This window comes from Mustelus asterias, chromosome 29 (assembly GCF_964213995.1).
Source record: "Mustelus asterias chromosome 29, sMusAst1.hap1.1, whole genome shotgun sequence".
NCBI classification, from domain to species: Eukaryota; Metazoa; Chordata; class Chondrichthyes; order Carcharhiniformes; family Triakidae; genus Mustelus; species Mustelus asterias.
The window spans coordinates 7,539,882-7,559,303 of record NC_135829.1 but is presented as its reverse complement, the minus strand read 5'-3'; the positions used below and the strand labels follow the sequence as shown (position 1 = coordinate 7,559,303).

General features: G+C 47.7%; 1 protein-coding gene across 1 annotated transcript in view; it reads right to left on the bottom strand.

Moving 5' to 3' along the window:
• ccdc33 (coiled-coil domain containing 33) overlaps window positions 1–19,422 on the bottom strand; it is a 289,497-nt gene that overhangs the window by 193,098 nt on the left and 76,977 nt on the right. The window contains exon 4 of the mRNA XM_078199812.1: window positions 7,387–7,550. Coding sequence (XP_078055938.1) covers window positions 7,387–7,550 — 164 coding nt within the window. The remainder of the gene's footprint in view (window positions 1–7,386; window positions 7,551–19,422) is intronic.

Below are 19,422 nucleotides of genomic sequence, written 5' to 3'. Positions count from 1 at the left end.
TGTGTGGGTTTCCTCCGGGTGCTCCGGTTTCCTCCCACAATCCGAAATACGTGCTGGTTAGGTGCACTGGCCATGCTAAATTCTCCCTCAGTGTACCCGAACAGGCGCCGGAGTGTGGCGATTAGGGGATTTCCACAGTAACTTCATTGCAGTGTTAACATAAGCCTACTTGTGACACTAATAAATAAAACTAAAACTTGAAACTTATTCTTTCTATCTGTCTCTCTTTATCTATCGATCTATCTGTCTCTCTTTATCTGTCTCTCTATCTATCTATCTATCTATCTGTCTGTCTGTCTGTCTGTCTGTCTCTCTTTACCAAAGGTGTGCAGATTAGGTGGATTGGCCATGCTAAATTCTCGCAGTGTACCCAAATAGGCACTGGAGTGTGGCGACTAGGGGATTTTCACAGTAACTTCATTGCACTACTTGTGACACTAAATAAATAAACTTGAACTCTCTGAATCACTTCAATCTGCTTGATGCTTTAATGAACTTCAGTATATAGCAGATTTTGGTTGTATCACAGCTTGGTATGGCTCCTGCTCCGTCCAAGACCGCAAGAAACTACAAAAGGTCATGAATGAAGCCCAGTCCATCACGCAAACCAGCCTCCCATCCATTGACTCTGTCTACACTTCCTGCTGCCTCGGTAAAGCAGCCAGCATAATTAAGGACGCCGCGCACCCCAGACATTCTCTCTTCCACCTTCTTCCATGGGGAAAAAGATACAAAAGTCTGAGGTCACGTACCAACCGACTCAAGAACAGCTTCTTCCCTGCTGCTGTCAGACTTTTGAATGGACTTACCTTGCATTAAGTTGATCTTTCTCTGCACCCTAGCTAGGACTGTAGCATTACATTCTGCATCCTTTCTTTTCCTTCTCTATGAACGGTATGCTTTGTCTGTATAGCATGCAAGAAACAATACTTTTCACTGTATACTAATACATGTGACAATAATAAATCAAATCAAATCAAGATGCCATAAACCTCAGTGATAAATGATCAATTAGTGTGGATTGAGGAAGGAATCCCTAAAAAAAACTATGAAGGAGATTTTGAATATCCACCTGATCCACCTGGATAGGTAGAGAGAGAACCTATCACTGCATCTCAAAAAAGAGGCGTCACTGGCAATGTAGCTCTCCCTCAATACTGTCGTCAAAGTTCATGCACAGAGTGTTACCACAAACAGCACTCTGATAGATGGCAAATTAGGTTACAGCTGTGTAAAACTTTAGTTAGGCCGCATTTGTAATATTGTGTGCAGTTCTGGTTGCCACACAACCAGGAGGACGTGGATGCTTTGGAGAGGGTGCAAAGAAGGTTTACCAGGAGGTCGCCTGGTCTGGAGGGCTTCAGATATGAGGAGAGGTTGGATAAACTCGGATTGTTTTCACTGGAGAGACGGAGGCTGAGGGGGAGACCTGATAGAAGGCTATAAAATTATGAGAGGCAGAGACAGGGTGGATAGTCAGAGGCTTTTTCCCAGGATGGAAGGCTCGACTACAAGAGGGCACAGGTTCAAGGTGAGAGGGGGTAACTTTAGGGGAGACGTGAAGGAAAACTTTTTCGCACAGAGGGTGCCTGGAAAGCACTGCCAGTGGAGGAAGGTAGAAGTAGGCACATTAACAACATTCAAGAACAGGAGGCGAACAGAGGGATAGAAACTGCATGTCAGAAGTCACTGGCCCCTTCATCAGAAACCCTTGAGTGTCAGCTAAGTTAGTAGACCAGCCACATTTGGACTCTGGAATGGTCCCTATAGATTGGTGGGTAGCTAATGTAAGCCCACTATTCAAGAAGGGAGGTAGAGAGAAAACAGGGAACAATAGACCAGTGAGCCTAACGTCAGTACTGGGGAAGTCACTAGGGCCCATTATCAAGGATTTCATTCCACAACATTTGGAAAACAGTGGCATAATCAGACAAAGTCAGCGTGGATTTACAAAACCGAAATCATGCCTGACAAAACTACTGGAATTCCTTGAAGATATAACTAATAGAGTTGACTGAGGAGAACCTGTGAATGAGGTCTTTTTAGACTTTCAGAAGGCTTTTATGGGGCCGCACGGTGGCACAGTGGTTAGCACTGCTGCCTCGCAGCACCAGGGACCCGGGTTCGATTCTCGGCTTGGGTCACTGTCTGTGTGGAGTCTGCACATTCTCCCCGTGTCTGTGTGGGTTTCCTCCGGGTACCCCGGTTTCCTCCTACACTCCAAAGATGTATTGGTTAGGTCGATCGGTCATGCTAAATTGCTCATTAGTGTCAGGGAGGTTAGTGGGGTAAATATGTGGGGTTACAGGGATCGGACCTGGGTGGGATTGTGGTCGGTGCAGACTCGATGGGCCGAATGGCCTCCTTCTGCACTGTATGGATTCTATGATAAGGCATTCAACAAGGTCTCACATAGCATACTACTATGGCAGAACCCTTAAGAGTATTGATAGGCAGAGGGATCTGGGTGTACAGGTACACATGTCACTGAAAGTGGCAACGCAGGTGGAGAAGGTAGTCAAGAAGTCATACGGCCTTCATCGGCCGGGATATTGAGTTTAAAAATTGGCAAGTCATGTTGCAGCTTCATAGAACCTTAGTTAAGCCGCACTTGGAATATAGTGTTCAATTCTGGTCGCCACACTACCAGAAGGATGTGGAGGCTTTGGAGAGGGCACAGAAAAGATTTACCAGGATGTTGCCTGGTATGGAGGGCATTAGCTATGAGGAGAGGTTGGAGAAACTTGGTTTGTTCTCACTGGAATGACGGAGATTGAGGGGGGACCTGATAGAAGTCTACAAGATTATGAGGGGTACAGACAGAGTGGATATTCAGAAGTTTTTTCCCAGGGTGGAAGAGTCAATTACTAGGGGGCATGGGTTTAAAGTGCGAGGGGCAAGGTTTAAAGGAGATGTACGAGGCAGGTTTTTTACAGAGAGGGTGGTGGGTGCCTGGAACTCACTGCCGGGGGAGATAGTGGAAGCAGATACAATGGTGACTTTTAAGGGGTGTCTTGAGAAATGCACGAGTAGGATGGGATTAGAGGGAGATGGTCCCCGGAAGGGTAAGGGGGTTTTAGTTCAATTGGGCAGCATGGTCGGTGCAGGCTTGGAGGGCCGAAAGGCCTGTTCCTGTGCTGTAATTTTCTTTGTTCTTTGTTCTTTACGTAAAGTTAAAGCATGGGATTGAGGCTAACGTCTTAAGATGGATAGAAAGTTGGTTGGCAGTAAGAAACAAAGAGTTGGAATAAAATGGGTCTTCTTCCGATTGGCAGGCAGTGACTCGTAGGGTACCACAGGGAAGTGTGCAAAAACCCCAACTGTTTCACACATCCTGCTGGTGACTCCCACACTTTTGGGTCTTACTCTGTCCTGCTAAGGTTGGCAAGTAAGAACAGAATTTGCAGCAAGATCCTGACATTGACCCTTGACTGGTAAGGAGGTCAAAGGTTACGGGGGGGAAAGCGGGAGAATGGAGTTGAGAAACATATCGGCCATGATCGAACGGCGGAGCAGACTCGATGGGCCGAATGGCCTAATTCTGCCCCTGTATCTTATGCTCTTGGGGACAGTGTCAGGGTTTCAAAGTAACCAACCTTCCGGTTAATGGAATAAAAACAGGAAATGCAGGCTTCCCTCTTTAATGCAGACTAACTCCTCACGAATCCTCGTATCAGGGACACTCTGAAGAAATGTGGAGAGATGCCAGCCATTTTAATAAGACAGGGGGCCAATATTGTTTGACCCACCCGAGACCACAATACAAGGCTTCGATAAAGTAATCGCACATGAATGCTGACGTCTGATTTATGAATGGCGGCATATCACTCGAGTTTATGAGTTTATAGACGGTGTCCTATCATGTGGAAATCAGAGGTGAGTGCCAGAGTAACAGGAACCTCCAGCACAATGCACTCCTTTTCATCAGAGGCACGCAGCATCCTGGTTAGAAGGATCTATGTCAGGGGTGAGGCAGCCTGTCAAAGTTCAAAGGAAACTTTATCTGAGAACGGGCTTCACGTTTTACATTGCAGGGGGCGCGGGGGCATGGGGGTAAAATTTGCTGACGGATATTATCTCGAATCCAAACCTTTCCTTTCTGTAGGATTCTATATTTACAAAACTGGAGTTGCTCGTGAGCGATCTTGAATTAGGAGTGCGGACGTGATGTCTGCTTGCTGCCCGATCCCTAAAAGATTATCGCTGTAAATTGGCAAACCCAACTAATTGGCAGTTGATGGAGTTTAACACAGGAGCAATTGTAATGGCTTCTACATTTCAGGCTGCAGTTCAGGAGCATTCCTTTCCTTTCCCCCTTTGCAAGACTGCTTTACATCTGTGACACAATGCAGAAGACATACATGTACATGCTTGTGCACACATGCGTGCACACACACACTCTCATGCACTCACACATACTTATATACACACACAGTCGTGTACAGACACTCTCACGCACGCATTCACAGACTTGTGTACACACACACTTGTATACAAACTTGCGTACACACACACACGCAGTCGTGCGTACACACACAGTCGCGCGTACACACACAGTCGCGCGCACACACACAGTCGCGCGCACACACACAGTCGCGCGCACACACACAGTCGCGCGCACACACACAGTCGCGCGCACACAAACAGTCGCGCGCACACACACAGTCGCGCGCACACACACAGTCGCGCGCACACACACAGTCGCGCGTACACACAGTCGTGCGTACACACAGTCACGCGTACACACAGTCACGCGTACACAGTCGCGCGTACACACAGTCGCGCGTACACACAGTCACGTGTACACACGCAGTCGCACGTACACACGCAGTCGCACGTACACACACAGTCGCACGTACACACACAGTCGCACGTACACACACAGTCGCACGTACACACACAGTCGCGTGTGCACACGCAATCATGCGTACATACGCAATCGCGCGTACACACACACTTACGGGTACACACATACTCACGAGTACACACTCACTCGCGCGTACACATATACACACAAAAGTCTGCACCGACTCTCCGATAGAGCATCTTATCCAGGCCCTATCCCCGTAACCCCACATATTTACCCCGCTAATTCCCCTAACCCGCACATCTTTGGACTGTGGGAGGAAACCAGAGCCCCTGGAGGAAACCCACGCAGACACGGGGAGAACGTGCAAACTCCACACAGACAGTGACCCAAGCCGGGAATCGAACCCGGGTCCCTGGTGCTGTGAGGCAGCAGTGCTAACCACTGTGCCACCGTGCCACCCAACAAGGTTCCATCATTCCTTCAGCACCTAAACTGTATAAACGCTCAAGTGAAAGCCACTGAGAAACAATTATTCGCAGAGTTGCTCCAATCGCTGTCCTAGTCGTAACCTCACCTCCTCACACAGACCTCAACAGGAGCGTCCAGCTTTGCCCGGCTCCCTTCCCTCTCCGTGAACCTTCAGGGTGCCACCAGTCACTCTGACCCCCGTCCCAAGTCCCCTTTCTGGTTCTTCCACCACCCTTTGGGGGCTTCAATCTGCCCTAGGCTACTGGTTTCACCCCCACCTCCCTCCTCAGCTTGTCAAGACACTACTCCCTGCGGAGAGGGGGCCCACAGGGGCCGATTGTTTCCCAGCTTTCCTCTACCATCGCCTCCTGCTGCCCCGCTACGGTATAAGTTCCCAGCACAGATCTTCACGTAAGTTAGGAATTTGGCACAAAAAGTCCTTGATTATGGTCATCATTAGGAAATGTAACCCTGTTACATAGAAACATAGAAGATAGGAGCAGGAGGCGGCCATTCGGCCCTTCGAGCCTGCTCTGCCATTCATCACAATCATGGCTGATCGTCCAACTCAATAGCCTAATCCTGCTTTGTCTCCATAACCGTTGATCCCATTCGCCCCAAGTGCTATATCCAGCCGCCTCTTGAATACATTCAACGTTTTGGCATCAACTACTTCCTGTGGTAATGAATTCCACAGGCTCACCACTCTCTGGGTGAATAAATGTCTCCTCATCTCCATCCTAAATGGTCTACCCCGAATCCTCAGACTGTGACCCCTGGTTCTGGACTCCCCCCACCATCGGGAACATCCTTCCTGCATCGACCCTGTCTAGTCCTGTTAGAATTTTATAAGATCCCCCTCATTCGTCTGAACTCCAGCAAAAACAATCCTAACCGAGTCAATCTCTCCTCATGCATCAGTCCCTCCATCCCCGGAATCAGCCTGGTAAACCTTCGCTGCACTCCCTCGAGAGCAAGAACATCCTTCCTCAGAAAAGGGAGACCAAAACTGCACACAATACTCTAGGTGTGGCCTCACCAAGGCCCTGTGTAATTGCAACAACACATCCCTGCTCCTGTACTCGAAACCTCTCACAGTGAAGGCCAACATACCATTTGCCTTATTTACCGCCTGCTGCACCTGCATGCTTACCTTCAGCGACTGGTGCACAAGGACACCCAGGTCCCGCTGCACACTCCCCTCTCCCAATTTACAGCCATTCAGGTAGTAATCTGTCTTCTTGTTTTTGCTTCCAAAGTGAATAACCTCACATTTATCCAAATGTGCATCTGCCATTGACTTACCCACTCACCCAACCTGTTCAGATCATGCTGAAGGATCTCTGCATCCTCGTCACAGTTCACCCTCCCACCCAACTTGGTATCATCTGCAAACTTTGAGATGTTATATTTTGTTCCCTCATCCAAATCATTAATATATATTGTGAATAGCTGTGGTCCCAGCACCGACCCTTGTGGCACCCCACTAGTTACTGCCTGCCAATTTGAAAAGCACCCATTAATTCCTACTCTTTGTTTCCTCTCTGCCAATGAGTCAATCCCTTGGTCCTTCTTCGTTGAATTTTTAACTGCTCCCAATCCTCAGACCTATTATTTTTCTTGGCCAATCTGTGTGCTTCTTCCTTGGATCAGATACTCTCTCTAATTTCCTTTGCAAGGCATGGATTGGTCCTCTTACCTATTTTGCTTTTGTGCCAGACAGGAATAAACAGTTGCTGCTGTTCCCCCATGCGTTCCTTGAATGTTTGCCATCGCTTATCCACTGTCATCCTTTTAAGAAACTCTCCCCAATCTATCAAGGCCAACTCATGCCTCATAGCTTCATAGTTTCCTTTATTAAGATTCGGTCTCTGAATCAACTACTTCACTCTTCATCTTGGGAAAGAAAATGTCTATCATGTTGTGGTCGCTCATCCCCAAGAGGTCCCGCAGAGCTAGATTGGCAATGATTCCTTTCTCATTGCACAGTAGCCAGTCTAAGATGGCCTGGGCCCACTCACCATATCGCCGCGACTCAACGTACTTCACGACTGAAACTCATTCATTCTCTGTCACTCCTCCCCGCAACACCGGAGATCGGTACTCACGCTGTGACGAAGGGTTGTGGCACAGAACCGTCACTGAGGGCCGGGAGATCTGTCGCTCCGTGCAGGATTACGCTAATAGACTCCTTGCCCGGTCTCGATACATGCTCATCATTGGTTGGAGATGTGAGCGTGGGTTCAGTCTTTCCAGGAGGTGTTTCCTGTACCTGGGCCAATCAGAAAAGCATCAGGAATTAGACACTCACCCTCTCGATTCCCCCCTCCCGGCAGGGTTGGTCAGCAAAGGAAGCCAGAGTGGTTAGCACTGCTGCCTCACAGCGCCAGGGACCCGGGTTCGATTCCCAGGTTGGGTCACTGTCTGTGCAGAGTCTGCACATTCTCCCTGTGTCTCCGGGTGCTCCAGTTTCCTCCCACAGTCCGAGAGACGTGCTGGTTAGGTGCACTGGCCATGCTGAATTCTCCCTCAGTGTACCCGAACAGGCGTCGGAGTGTGGAGACGAGGGCATTTTCACAGTAACTTCATTGCAGTGTTAATGTAAGCCTACTTGTGACTCTAATAAATAAACTTAAACCATTACTGCCTCCCTCTGGCTAAGTCATGGCAACATCAGCAGGCCATTCAACCCACCGAATCCATGCCAGCTCTCAGCTGAGAAATCCAGTTAATCCAATCGCTTCCCCCGCAATCTCTCCCAGGGCGCTAAAAGTTCATTTCCCTCAACCGCTCATCCAATCTCCTTTCTAAAATAATTCTTCTGTTCCGCCACCCAGTTAGGCACTGAGTTCCAGTTACGCACTTGCTGTAAGATTAAGATCTTCCTCAGAATTCACCCATATCTCTACTCCAAAATCTTAAACTTGTGACCGTCCCCCCCCAACCCCTACCACCCACCCCCCGCAGACCCCCCGAGTCCTCATCCCATCAGCCAATGGGAACAACTTTTCTTTGTCTACCTTGTTGAAACTTGTCACAATCTTGTCCACCTCCTTTAAGGTTTATTTATTAGTGTCACAAGTAGGCTTACATTAACACTGCAATGAAGTTACTGTGAAAATCCCCTAGTCTCCACACTCCGGCGCCTGTTCGGGTACACTGAGGGAGAATTTAGCACGGCCATTGTACCTCACCCACACATCTTTCGGACTATGGGAAGAAACCCACGCAGACATGGGGAGAATGTGCAGACTCCACACAGACAGTGACCCAAGCCGGGAATTGAACCCGGGTCCCTGGCGCTGTGAGGCAGCAGTGCTAACCACTGTGCCACCCATCCTATGAGACCTCCCCTCAACTTTCTTCGCTCCAAGGAGAACATCCCCAGCTTCTCCAACCCGAACCTTTACACTGCCTTGGTCCAAGTAAGACTGGCAAAAAAAAGACACCGCTTGAACAACAAGAGCCATTAACCCAGCGGTGGGCAACCCAGGCCTGGGGGGGGGGGGGGGGACACATGCAGTCCATCTGGGTTCTAAGTGCAGCCCCACCAGACATTGTGTTGATTGTTGCGCACACGCAGGGTTGCCCCATTCTTGTCAAGCTGCCAGAGGTAAGTCCATAAGACCATAAGACATAGGAGCAGAATTAGGCCACTCGGCCCATTGAGTCTGCTCCGCCATTCAATCATGGCTGATATTTTTCTCATCCCCATTCTCCTGCCTTTTCCCCATAACCCCTGATCCCCTTATTAATCAAGAACCTATCTATCTCTCTCTTAAAGACACTCAATGACCCGGCCTCCACAGCCTTCTGCAGCAAAGAGTTCTACAGATTCACCACCCTCTGGCTGAAGAAATTCCTCCTCATCTCTGTTTTAAAGGATTGTCCCTTTAGCCTGAGGTTGTGCCCTCTGGTTCTAGTTTTTCCTACTAGTGGAAACATCATCTCCATGTCCACTCTATCCAGGCCTCGCAGTATCCTGTAAGTTTCAATAAGATCCCCCCTCATCCTTCTAAACACAAACGAGTACAGACCCAGAGTCCTCAACCGTTCCTCATACGATGAGCTCTTCATTTCAGGGTTCATTCTTGTGAACCTCCTCTGGACCCTTTCCAAGGCCAGCACATCCTTCCTTAGATATAGGGCCCAAAACTGCTCACAATACTCCAAATGGGTCTGACCAGAGCCTTATACAGCCTCAGCATTCCTGCTCTTGTTTCGAGCCCTCTCGACATGAATGGTAAAATTGCATTTGCCTTCCTAACTGCCGACTGAACCTGCACGTTAACCTTAAGAGAATCTTGAACAAGGCCTCCCAAGTCCCTTTGTGTTTCTGATTTCCTAAGCAATCCCCCATTTAGAAAATAGTCTCTGCCTCCATTCCTCCTTGCAAAGTGCATAACCTCACACTTTTCCACATTGTATTCCATCTGCCACTTCTTTGCCCACTCTCCTAACCTGTCCAAGTCCTTCTGCAGCTGCCCTGCTTCCTCAATACTACATATCTTTGTATCATCTGCAAACTTAGCAACAGTTCCTTCCTCCAAATCGTTAGTGTACATTGTGAAAAGTTGTGGTCCCAGCACTGACCCCTGAGGCACACCACTAGTCACCGGCTGCCATCCTGAAAAAGACCCCTTTATCCCCACTCTCTGCCTTCTGCCAATCAGCCAATCCTCCATCCATGCCAGGATCTTACCCTTAACACCATGGGCTCTTAACTTATTTAACAGTCTCCTATGCGGCACCTTGTCAAAGGCCTTCTGGAAATCTAAATAAATCACACCCACTGATTCTCCTTTATCTAACTTCCTTGTTGCCTCCTCAAAGAACTCTAACAGATTTGTCAGACATGACCTCCCCTTGACAAAGCCGTGCTGACTCAGTCCTATTTTATCATGCACTTCCAAGTATTCTGTGATCTCATCTTTAATAATGGACTCTAAAATCTTGCCTACGACCGAAGTCAGGCCAACCAGCCTATAATTTCCCATCTGCTGCCTCCTTCCCTTCTTAAACAGCAGTGTTAGATTATCTACTTTCCAGTCCTCTGGGACCCTCCCCGCCTCCAGTGATTCCTGAAAGATCACCACCAATGCCTCCACAATTTCCTCAGCTATCTCTTTTAGAACTTAGGCAGTAGTAGAGGCGGGTACAATTTTGTCTTTTAAAAAGCATTTAGGCAGTTACATGGGTAGGATGGGTATAGAGGGAGATGGGCCAAACGCGGGCAATTGGGGCGAGCTTAGTGGTTAATAAAAGGGACAAGTTGGGCTGAAGGGCCTGTTTCCTTGCTGTAAACCTCTATGACTCATTCCGCTGATTCCCGTCCATGTAGTTTTTTTCCTACTGGTGTGACTGAAGTGATTCACACGTGAAGCAAAGGGAAGTGAAGTGAGGTCCGTGCTGATTGCTCACAACATTGACTGTGAAAGCCGTGCTCCAATCAAATACAAATATTTCTTTTTTTTAACCATTTAAAGTTCTATTAATATACAGATGAATGATTAAGCATTTTCTATAGCTTATTATGAAACGGTGGCACAGTGGGTTAGCACTGCTGCCTCACAGTGCCAGGGACCTGGATTCGATTCCCAGTTTGGGTCACTGCCTGTGTGGAGTCTGCACATTCTCCACCTCTCTGCGTGGGTTTCCTCCGGGTGCTCTGGTTTCTTCCCACAGTCCGAAAGACGTGCTGGTTAGGTGGATTGGCCATGCTAAATTGTCCCTTAGTGTCAGGGGGATCACCAGGGTAAATATGTGGGGTATATGTAAATATAAGGCCTGCGCGCGATTGTGATCGGTAGAGATTCAGTGGGCCAAATGGCCCCCTTCTGTACTGTGGGGATTCTATGATTTAGAACGCATTAAATATATTTAATTTTATTCATGGAGACACGGTTAGTGAACAAGCCCAATTTCAATCTTGCGGCCCACTGAGGTGAAGGAGAGGCCACTCACTAGCCTAGGTTGTCCCTCACTGAATTGAACCAAAGGCAGGTTGCCCTGTTTGGTGCTGTGTGGGTTTCCTCCGGGTGCTCCGGTTTCCTCCCACACTCCAAGATGTGCGGGTTAGGTGGATTGGCCATGCTAAATTTGACCCTCAGTGTCAGGGGAATTAACAGGGCAAATACGTGAGGTTACGGGGATAGGGCCCTAGGTGGGATTGTGGTCGGTGCTGACTCGATGGGCCGAATGGTCTCTTCCTGCACTATAGGGACTCTATGGCAGAATCTCCACTTCAAGCACGAGACTGTCACAGTTGGTCAGTGCCTAGTTCCTGAGGCTGGGAGGAAGGAGTAAAGATCAGCAGCCCAGGAAAATCATAGAATCCCAACAGTGCAGAAAGAGTCCGTTCAGCCCATCGAGCCTGTACTGACAGCAATCCCACTCACACCCTATATCTGTAACCCCACGTATTTACCCTGTTAATCCCCCTGACACTAAGGGGCAATTTAGCATGGCCAATCCACCTAACCCGCACATCATTGGACTGTGGGAGGAAACTGGGGGACCTGGAGGAAACCCACGCAGATACGGGGAGAACGTGCAAACTCCACACAGACTAGGATGCTACCAGGACTTGATGGTTTGAGTTATAAGGAGAGGCTGGATAGACTGGGACTTTTTTCTCTGGAGCGTAAGAGGCTGAGGGGTGATCTTACAGAGGCCTATAAAATAATGAGGAACATAGATCAGCTAGAAAGTCAATATCTTTTCTCAAAGGTAGGGGAGTCTAAAACTAGAGGGCATAGGTTTAAGGTGAGAGGGGAGAGATACAAAAGGGCACATTTTTTCACACAGAGGGTGGCGAGTGTCTGGAACAAGCTGCCAGAGGTAGTAGTAGAGGCGGGTACAATTTTGTCTTTTAAAAAGTGTTTAGACAGTTACATGGGTGAGATGGGTATGGAGGGATATGGACCAAATGCGGGCAATTGGGACTAGCTTAGGGGTTTAAAAAAAGGGGCGGCATGGACAAGTTGGGCTGAAGGGCCTGTTTCCATTCTGTAAACCCCAATGACTAGAATAGAATCATAGAACCTATAGGAGGAGGCCATTTAGCCCATCGAGTCTGCACCGACCACAATCCCACCAAGGTTCTATCCCCGTAACACTACATATTTACCCTAGCTAGTTCCGTGACACTAAGGGGCACTAAGGCGTTAGGGCCAGTGCACCTAACCAGCACGTCTTTGGACTGTGAGAAGGGATAGGGCCCTGGGTGGGATTGTGGTCGGTGCAGACTCGATGGGCCGAATGGCCTCTTCCTGCACTATAGTGACTCTATGGCAGAATCTCCACTTCAAGCACGAGACCTCCGGAGCACCCGGAGGAAACCCACGCAGACACGGGGAGAATGTGCAGACTCCACGCAGACAGTGGCCCGAGGTTGTAATCGAATTCGGATCCCTGGCGCTGGGAGGCACGATGTGGGGATGCCGGCGTTGGACTGGGGTGAACACAGTAAGGAGTCTCACAACACCAGGTTAAAGCCCAACACTGGCTTGTGCTAAAACCTGTTGGACTTTAACCTGGTGTTGTGAGACTTCTTGCTGTCCGGCAGCAGTGCTAACCACTGTGCCACTGTGCCATGGGGTGGGAAAGGGAAAAACAACCTCCTCTCATGCACAGTGTTGCTGTAAACCGTTTTAATACAGATCACTGATCTGTTAAAACCACATCAGGGACATCCATCCATTCCAAGCCAGATTCGCCCCAAAATTTCAAAGCTTCCTGTTTAAATTCCAAACACACCGCAGACTCCAATGCTTCGATTATTCGCTCACATAAAGGCCTTGCTGATGAATGCATTAAAACGCCTGGAGACGGTCTCAATTATGACTCAACCACTTAATAATAACCTTCATCCACAGAAACATGTTACTGCCGAGCGAGCGCGCAGGCAAACAAAATAATAACCCACATTCACGTGCACAATAGCAGCCCCAAGGTCAGCCCCTTGCCAGCGCGATTAGAGAAAACTCCAACTGCAACAACAGATGCGTGAAAGGACACAGCTAGAGAAACGTGAGCGCTTGCCAGAGATTTTGTTTCAAATAAATTGATGTGGGATTTTGGGGGTTGGGGCGCTCAGTGGGGGTCACAATTTGAGGTTGCGCAAGGCTGGGTCCAGGTGAGATGTTTGGAACTGGGGTCACAATTTGAGGCTGCACAAGGCTAGGTCCAGGTGAGATGTTGGGAAGTAGGGTCACAATTTGAGGTTGCACAAGGCTAGGTCCAGGTTAGACGTTTGGAAGTGGGGGTCACAATTTGAGGTTGCACAAGGCTAGGTCCAGGTTAGACGTTTGGAAGTGGGGGTCACAATTTGAGGTTGCACAAGGCTGGGTCCAGGTGAGATGTTGGGAAGTGGGGTCACAATTTGAGGTTGCACAAGGCTAGGTCCAGGTTAGACGTTTGGAAGTGGGGGTCACAATTTGAGGTTGCACAAGGCTAGGTCCAGGTTAGACGTTTGGAAGTGGGGGTCACAATTTGAGGTTGCACAAGGCTGGGTCCAGGTGAGATGTTGGGAAGTGGGGTCACAATTTGAGGTTGCACAAGGCTAGGTCCAGGTGAGATGTTGGGAAGTGGGGTCACAATTTCAGGTTGTGCAAGGCTAGGTCCAGGTTAGACGTTTGGAAGAGGGGTCACAATTTGAGGTTGCGCAAGGCTATGTCCAGGTGAGATGTTTGGAAGTGGGGGTCACAATTTGAGGTTGCGCAAGGTTGGTCCCATTTGATTTGATTTATTATTGTCACATGTATTAATATACAGTGAAAAGTATTGTTTTTGTGCGCTATACAGACAAAGCATACTGTTCATAGAGAAGGAAAGGAGAGAGTGCAGAATGTAGTGTTACAGTCATAGCTAGGGTGCAGAGAAAGATCAACTTAATGCGAGGTAGGTCCATTCAAAAGTCTGATGGCAGAAGGAAGAAGCTGTTCTTGAGTCGGTTGGTATGTGACCTCAAATCTTTGTACCTTTTTCCTAATGGAAGAGAGATTTTCCAGAGTGTGTGGGGTCCTTATTTATGCTGGCTGCTTTGCCGAGGCAGTGGGAAGTGTAGACGGAGTCAATGGATGGGAGGCTGGTTTGCGTGATGGATTGGGCTACATTCACGACCTTTTGTAGTTTCTTGCGGTCTTGGGCAGAGCAGGAGCCGTACCAAGCTGTGATACAACCAGAAAGAATACTTTCTATGGTGCATCTATAAAATTTGGTGAGAGTCGTAGCTGACATGCCAGATTTCCTTAGTCTCCTGAGAAAGTACAGGCGTTGGTGGGCTTTCTTAACTAATTTGAGGTTGTGTAAGACTAGGCCCAGGTTAGATGTTTGGACATGGGGTCACAATTTGAGGTTACGCAAGGCTAGGTCCAGGTGAGATGTTTGGAAGTTGGGGTCACAATTTGAGGTTGCGCAAGGCTAGCTCTAGATTAGATGTTTGGAAGTGAGGTCACAATTTCAGGTTGCGCAAGGCTAGGTCCAGGTGAGATGTTTGGAAGTGGGGTCACAATTTCAGGTTGCGCAAGGCTTGGTCCAGGTTAGATGTTTGGAAGTGGGGTCACAATTTCAGGTTGCGCAAGGCTTGGTCCAGGTTAGATGTTTGGAAATGGGGGTCACAATTTGAGGTTGCACAAGGCTAGGTCCAGGTTAGATGTTTGGAAGTGGGGTCACAATTTCAGGTTGTACAAGGCTAGGTCTAGGTTAGATGTTTGGAAGTGCTCCTCTTCCAAATTCTCTTCCAGATGTCTGTCTGAGGTAGAGCATAGAATTCTCATGGCCAAAGCAATCACCAAAGACTAGCTTCGATTGCCTGAAGAGGAACCCCCTCCCCGCCAGATTTTCACCCCTTTGTCCCCAAAATTGCCCCTCAATTTTCAACCTATCTTCCCCTGCCCTCACATGGTGTTGGGCAAGGGTTGGGCGAGTGAGCAAATGATCATGCATGGTCTGAACAGGCCAGGGAATCTTTTCCTGTTTGACAATCTTCCCAAAATACCAACGCATGGAATGGAGCACATCGAACTTGGCTTCAGAGAAAATATTGTCCCTGGCGTATATTTTAGAAGATGCTCATTATTTTCACAGTCCAGTAACTCCTGCCATGTTAAAGACCTGGAACTAATTGGCGAAGGGTTTTTGAAATGTTTTAATCATTTTTCAGAAATTCGAATTTGTATCTTTGCAAACATCACACAAATAATGCATCCTTTTCTGCTTGGACAAGATGTTGCGTAACCCAAAGTCAGCAAAAGATTCAACCTTTTTACGATGTGGAGATGCCGGTGTTGGACTGTAAGAAGTCTCACAGCACCAGGCTAAAGTCTAACAGATTTATTTGGTAGCACGAGCTTTCGGAGCGTTGCTCCTTCATCAGGTGAGTCAACCTTTTTTAGACAGTCTATGGGATTTCATTGTAAGAACACAAACAATTCGGCCCATCGAGTCTGCACCGACAACAATCCCACCCAGGCCCTATCCCCGTAACCCCAGGTATTTACCCTAGCTAATCCCCCGACACTAAGGGGCAATTTGAGCATGGCCAATCAACCCAACCCCACAAATCTTCCATCGGGCATGAAAAACAGTTGGCACAAAGAGGTCACAACGGAAAGTAAGGAGTTGTGGGCACACATCTATAAGATGCAAAGCAATATAGACAACAAAAAACATTCAGACAATATCACTTGATAGTCATTATTACAGCGTGAATCTGACCACCAGGTTCATTACCAAGTGTAACAAATTGTGCTACAATATCATGTTAAAATTTCCAATTTAATGGAGAGGCGATGGCCTAGTGGTATTATCGCTAGACTATTAATCCAGAAACTCAGCTAATGTTCTGGGGACCTGGGTTCGAATCCCGTCACGGCAGATGGTGGAATTTGAATTCGATTAAAAAAATATCCAGAATTAAGAATCTGCTGATGACCATGAAACCATTGTTGGAAAAACCCATCTGGTTCACTAATGTCCTTTAGGGAAGGAAATCTACTGTCCTTACCTGGTCTGGCCTACAGGTGACTCCAGAGCCACAGCAATGTGGTTGACTCTCAATTGTCCGCGGGCAACTAGGGATGGGCAATAAATGTTGTGATGTGGAGATGCCGGCGTTGGACTGGGGTAAACACAGTAAGAAGTTTAACAACACCAATGCGAATACTTACAACTAATCAAGTCTTTAAGAAAGTCCCTTATTGTTGTTAAACTTCTTACAATAAATGTTGGCCAGCCAGCGACGCCCATGTCCCACGAATGAATAAAAAAAAACTGGTTTATTTTTAATTTGATAATACCACAATGCCATTTTTTAAAAACCAGCCTCCCTATCTTACAAGAGTTTAATTTAACAGTATACTCAGAGATAAAGACATCTTTCTCTCTCAAGTGGTCTCATTATTGTTGTCATAATTTATTACTGGGTTAGGTGGATTAAGCTTACACAAGATTTCTGATCTGATTAGCAGTATTCGCATTCCAGTCAAAATGGGACGCAAAGCCCTGACTCATTGCTTGACATAACTTTCTCCAAACTTCTTTGAATAAAAGTGATCTTTGTTTTCTTGTCCTTGACCCTGTGCTGAATGTAAATCACGAGGTGGACTTCCTTCACCGAGCGTTTCGATAGCGGCTTTCATCTCTTGCCTCAGAAACATGAGCTCCCACTCCAGAACCTGGAGTACAGAATCTAGGCTGACACTCTAGTGCAATGCTGAGGGGCTGCTGCACTGTCAGTGGTGCCTTCTTTCAGATGTGGTGTTAAATCAAGCCCAGGTAGACGTAAGAGACACGAGATGCTATTTTGCATTTGGCCCTGGGCTTGCAAAATCTCACTAACTGTCTGGGCTTGAGACAATACACACCTCTTTAACCTGTGATTATCCCTCTCTCCACTCGCATTGTCTGTACCTGTAAAGACTTGATTACCTGTAAAGACTCGCATTCCAACCATTATCTTGCAATTGTGTCTTGGCCGTGTTTGTGAAGCCATCTCTCCACTCACCTGATGAAGGAGCAGTGCTCCAAAAGCTCGTGATTCCAAATAAACCTGTTGGACTTTAACCTGGTGTTGTGAGACTTCTTACTATTTCACGGAAGAGCAAGGGACTTCACCCCAGTGTCGTGGCCAACATCAGAAAAATAGATTATCTATTCATTATCATAAAATCCCTACAGTGCAGAAGGAGGCCATTCGGCCCATCAAGTCTGCACCGACCACAATCCCACCCAGGCCCTATCCCCATAACCCCACGTATTTCCCTGCTAATTCCCCTGACACTAAGGGGCAATTTAGCATAGCCAATCCACCTAACCTGCACATCTTTGGACACTAAGGGGCAATTTAGCATGGCCAATCCACCTAACCTGCACATCGTTGGACACTAAGGGACAATTTAGCATGGCCAATCCACCTAACCCGCACATCTTTGGACTGTGGGAGGAAACCGGAGCACCCGGAGGAAACACACGCAGACACGGGGAGAACGTGCAAACTCCACACAGACAGTCACCCAAGCCTGGAATTGAACCCAGGTCCCTGGCACTGTGAGGGGAGCAGCGCTAACCACTCTGATACAATCCACCCTCTTGTTGGCCATGGGAGTGGGGGTATGCTATGCACCAGTGGACTGTGCATTTCCCATATTACAAATGTGGCAGGACACAATTGGCTGGGAAATGCTGTGCTCGTCCTGAGGGCGTCAAAGGCGCTATATAAATGCAAGTCTTTCCTTTTCCAACACCTTCCTGTGGAGCTGCCCTATGAAGGGTAAGGACAGGAGAAGCAAAAGAATACATTTATTTATATATTTGTCACTGGCTGCATCAGCATTTATTGCCCATCTCTCATTGCTCCTGAACTTGTTAGTCCATTTCAGAGGACAACGACATTGCTGTGGCTCTGGAGTCACATGTAGGCCAGACTGGGTACGGACGGCAGATTTCCTTCCCTAAAGGGACATTAGTGAACCAGATGGGTTTTTCCGACAATCGACAGGCAGCAGTGCTAACCACCATGTTACAATCTACCCTCTCGGGGGTGGGTGGGAGCAGCACGGTGGCACAGTGGGTTAGCACTGCTGCCTCACAGTGCCAGGGACCTTGGTTCGATTCCCGGCTTGGGTCAGTGTCTGTGTGGAGTTTGCACATTCTCCCCGTGTCTGCGTGGGTTTCCTCCGGGTGCTCCAGTTTCCTCCCACAGTCCAAAGATATGCGGGTTAGGTTGATTGGCCATGCTAAATTGACCCTAGTATCAGGGGGACTAGCAGGGTAAATATGTGGGGTTATGGGGATAGGATGGGATTGTTGTTGATGCAGGCTCAATGGGCCGAATGACCTCTTCCTGTGCTGTAGGGATTCCAAAATGACAGTGGTTTCATGGTCAGGGTTCGAATCCCGCCACGGCAGATGGTGGAATTTGAATTCAACAAAAAATATCTGGAATTAAGAATCTACTGATGACCATGAAACCATTGTTGGAAAAACCCATCTGGTTCACTAATGACCATTTAGGGAAGGAAATCTGCCTCCGGAGCCACAATGTGGTTGACTCTCGGGTAACGATGGGATGGGCAATAAATGCTGGCCAGCCAGCGATGCCCATGTCCCCACGAATGAAAGGCTCATCATTAGATCTTGAATTCCAGATTTTTATTGAATTTCAATTTCACCATCTGCTGTGGTGGGATTCGAACCCGGGTCCCCAGAACATTACTCTGGATTACTAGCCCAGTGGCAATACCACTGTGCCACCGCCTTTCCAATGGCAGTCTTCAAAAAGTATCGTTAGAATTGTAAAGTCACAATCAAAGCTAGCATGATGAACATAATTTTTTTTGTGGGACATTAAGTTTCTTTAATGTAGGCTTACATTAACACTGCAATTAAGTTACTGTGAAAATAGATAGATGATAGATAGATAGATAGAGACAGATAGTTAAAGATCGAGAGATACCTAGATAAAGAGAGACAGCTAGATAGATAGAGAGACAGAGAGATAAAGAGAGACAGATAGATAGAGAGACAGATAGATAGAAAGAATAAGTTTCAAGTTTGTTTATTTATTAGTCACAAGTAAAGCTCGGGTTGCAATCAAGTTACTGTGAAAATCCCCTAGTTGTCACACTCCAGCACCTGTTCGG